This window comes from Rhea americana, unplaced genomic scaffold (assembly GCF_003343005.1).
Source record: "Rhea americana isolate MKP2758 unplaced genomic scaffold, rheAme1 scaffold_799, whole genome shotgun sequence".
NCBI lineage: Eukaryota > Metazoa > Chordata > Aves > Rheiformes > Rheidae > Rhea > Rhea americana.
Genome location: NW_028186977.1, coordinates 2,328 through 6,289, shown reverse-complemented (window position 1 = coordinate 6,289; position 3,962 = coordinate 2,328). Strand labels below are relative to the sequence as shown.

The following is a 3,962-nucleotide window of genomic DNA, read 5'->3' as shown; positions in this document are numbered from 1 at the left end:
AACACCCCTGGGACCCCCCTGGGCACCCCTAGGACCTCCCAAACACCCCTGGACCCCCTTCTGACACTCCTAGGACACCCCAGTCACCACTGGGATTCCCATAGACGTCCTCAGGACTCCCCCGGACACCCTAGGACCATCCTAGAAGCCCCCCAACCACCCCTTGGACTCCCCAAACACCCCTGAGACCCCCTAGTGACACTCCTAGGACACCCTCAAACACCCCAAGACCACCCTAGGACCTTCCAACCACCTCTGGGGCCCCTCAAACACCCTCAGGCCCCCAGCAGGCCAGCTGCCCTCTCCAGGCTCGGCCCTCCTCCAGCTGCTCCCGTGCCTCGGTTTCCCCCAGAGATCATCCAGAAGGTGGAGAAACCCCCACCACTGTGCCGGCCCTCGGTGTCACTGGACCAGGCGCCCCTCGAGTGCATCCAGCTGATGAAGCAGTGCTGGAGCGAGCAGCCCGAGAGGCGCCCCACCATTGACCAGATCTTTGACCAGGTTGGTTGGGTGTATGGGGCCACCTCGTGGTCTCTTTGAGGTGATATGGACTTAAACTATGGGAATATGGGGCCACCTCATGGTCTCCATGGGGTGATACGGGCCTGAGCCATGGACTTGAGGGTGTGTGGGGCCACCTCTCTCTATGGGGTGATATAGACCTGACTGGTGGGGTGCGTGGGGCCATCTCATGGTCTCTACGGATTGATATGGGCCTGGGGGTCACCTGAGCACCTCCGTCCCCCYTAAACCCATCTCCCTCTTGCCCCCGGGGTAGTTCAAGAACATCAACAAGGGTCGGAAAACGAACATCATTGACTCCATGCTACGCATGCTGGAGCAGTACTCCAGCAACCTGGAAGACCTCATCCGCGAGCGCACTGAGGAGCTGGAGATTGAGAAGCAGAAGACCGACAAGCTCCTCACCCAGATGCTGCCCCCGTGGGTCCTGGGGGCTAGGGAGGGTGGCTGTGGCTGGGAGGGAGAGGGCAGATGGGCCTGGCTGTAGCCCTATAGGCCCCATGTGGTTCCTTGGGACTTGTAGGGGTAGATGTGACCATGGGGGACAGGATGGGCTAGCTGTGGCCTTAGAGATCCCATGTTGGTCCATGGGAGAGGTTAGATGTGGCTATGAGGGGCAGGTTGGGGTTGACCACGGCCCATTGACTCCACATGTGTCCATGGGGCTGGAGGGGGTAGTCACGGTCACAGAGCACAGGTTGAGATTGCCCATGGTCCATTGACCCCCATCCAGGTCCCCTGAGATGGGGCATCAAGATCTCCTGGTCCCCATCCCTGTGGTCTCCATGGCCACGGTCGGTTGGTGGCTGAAGATCTGCATGGGACAAGAGAATCTCCCTTGGTGGTGGTAGGGAGAGACTTGGGAACCCCCTGGACACCTTGTAGCACTGGTGGCCTTGTGGGGACACCTGGGAGTCCCCACTGAGCCCTAGTGTCCCACTGTATCACGGCAGGTCAGTGGCTGARGCGCTGAAGATGGGCACCCCCGTGGAGCCTGAGTACTTCGAGGAGGTAACACTCTACTTCAGCGACATCGTGGGCTTCACCACCATCTCGGCCATGAGCGAGCCCATTGAGGTGGTCGACCTCCTCAACGACCTCTACACCCTCTTTGACGCCATCATCGGTGCCCATGACGTCTACAAGGTGAGGGGGCCACCACCTGGCACTAGTGGCCGTGGCCCCATGGGACATGGCTGGCCTTTGGCCACCTCTCCCAGCAAACATGGGATATGGCCACCAAATGGACATTTTTGGGGGCCCTCATGGTCCTTTAGTGATATCTGTAAGGTGACCTAGCCACCCCGTGGCACTGATGGCTCCGTGGGACCTGTCTGGGTTGTGCCACCTCACTCCGTCACATGGGACAGAGCCACCAAACAGACGTGGTTGGGGGTCCCCATGGTCCTTAGTGACCTACCTATAAGGTGTCTGGTGGCCCTGGTGGCCYCAAGGGACATGCCCATGCTATGATCACCTCTGTCCCTGTCCCTCACAAACTAGGGCTGTTGCCACCCTTGGTCATGGCCATGCTGGACTGTAGGTGGGGAGGTCCTGGGGGGCGGGAGCACACCCCRTTGACGTGGCCCRTGGCCCCCTCCRCAGGTGGAGACCATCGGGGACGCCTACATGGTGGCCTCGGGGCTGCCCAAGCGCAACGGGAACCGCCACGCCGGCGAGATCGCCAACATGTCGCTCGACATCCTCAGCTCCGTCGGCACCTTCAAGATGCGCCACATGCCCGAGGTGCCCGTGCGCATCCGCATCGGCCTCCACTCCGGTAAGGCCCCGCCCCCTTCCCTGGACACGCCCCCTTCCCTTGGCCATGCCCCTTCTGGCCTCGTCACGCCTGGCCTCATCCCCTACATGGCCAATGCTCAACCTGGTCAATGTTCAACATGGCTGACGTTCAAGATGGCTGACATTCTTCAGCCATGGTCTCCTGACACGCCCCCTCCCTCGAGGCCAYGCCCCCTCGTGGCTGAACCCAATCCTTGCCCCACTCCCTATTGGCCCCGCCCTACCCAGCCATTTCACCCCTTGGCCAATACTCAACATGGCCGATGCTCTTTGGCCATAATCCCCTGATCCACCAATCCTGGCCACCACCTCATGGCCACACCTATCACTGGCCATGCCCACTCCTGACCCCGCCCCCTATTGGCCCCACCCTGCCCTGCCATGTCACACCTTGGCCAACACTCATATTGGCCAACATTCTACGGCCATGGTCTCCTAACAATCCCTCATGTCCACACCTCCTCATGACCACGCCCCCTCAATGGCCACACCCCTCCATGACCACGCCTATTCAGGGGTCACACCCAACCCTGGCCCCACCCCTTCTTGGCCCCACCCCACCCGGCCACGTCACCCCTTGGCCAAAAATTCAACTTGGCCAACGCTCTTCAGCCATGGTCCCCGGTCACCCCCTCCTGGCTTTGCCCCCCCTGGGCCCCTCCCCCTCGGTGGCCACGCCCCCTCGGTGGCCCCACCCACCTCAGTCCCCACCCCCACCCCGGCACCCCGCAGGGCCCTGCGTAGCTGGGGTTGTGGGCCTCACCATGCCGCGCTACTGCCTCTTTGGCGACACCGTCAACACGGCCTCCCGCATGGAGTCCACCGGCCTGCGTGAGTCCCGGCGGCGCGCACACGCGTCCGTGTGTCCTCACACGCGTGTCTGTGTCCCCTGCACGCGTCCCCCAGCGAGTTGTGTGGGGATTTGTGGACATGCGACATGGGTGGGACACRTGGAGACACGGTGGGATGCAGGGACATGGGGTGACACAGGGGAACACGTTGGGGGGCGTGTGGGGCATGTGAGGGGACATAAGGGAGGACGCAGGGGATTTGGGGGARCACAGGTGACGGGAAGGGACATGGTGTCCACGGGGACACAGGACATGGGAGACATGGAGGACATAGGGGGACACAGGACATGAGAGGACACAGGGGACATGGGGGACACATGAGGACATGGAGGACCGTGAGAGGACGTGRGGTGGCAGGGGGACATGGGAACACCCAGGAGGTCACAAGAGGCCACTGGGTGACACAGGGTGACCCGGGAGGACCCAGGGTGACACGAAAGGTCATGAGGTGACCCAAAACGACATGGGAGGACCCAGGAGGATTTAGGAGGCCACGGGGTGACCCAGGAGGCCATGGGGAGACTCGAGAGACCACGGGGTGACCCAGGAGGCCCTGAAAGCTCCTGGGTGGACCTGGGAGGGACTCGGGGAGATACGGGGGGACCCAGGGGGACCCGAGGGGACCCAAGGGACTGGGTGTCCCTGGGCGCCTACGCTGATGGCCCGTGGCAGCCTACCGCATCCACGTGAACGTCCGCACCGTCACCATCCTCCACGCGCTCAAGGAGGGCTTCAAGCTCGACATCCGGGGCAAGACGGAGCTCAAGGTACCCCCCGCTGCCCCCAACT

The 3,962-nt window shown here is 62.5% G+C and overlaps 1 protein-coding gene across 1 annotated transcript in view; it reads left to right on the top strand.

Moving 5' to 3' along the window:
- Positions 1 to 3,962, top strand: part of LOC146585576 (retinal guanylyl cyclase 1-like) — a 20,379-nt gene that overhangs the window by 14,102 nt on the left and 2,315 nt on the right. The window contains exons 10-15 of the mRNA XM_085322675.1: positions 197 to 501; positions 779 to 942; positions 1,476 to 1,668; positions 2,128 to 2,302; positions 3,055 to 3,153; positions 3,846 to 3,940. Of these exons, the coding sequence (XP_085178801.1) occupies positions 197 to 501; positions 779 to 942; positions 1,476 to 1,668; positions 2,128 to 2,302; positions 3,055 to 3,153; positions 3,846 to 3,940 (1,031 nt within the window). The remainder of the gene's footprint in view (positions 1 to 196; positions 502 to 778; positions 943 to 1,475; positions 1,669 to 2,127; positions 2,303 to 3,054; positions 3,154 to 3,845; positions 3,941 to 3,962) is intronic.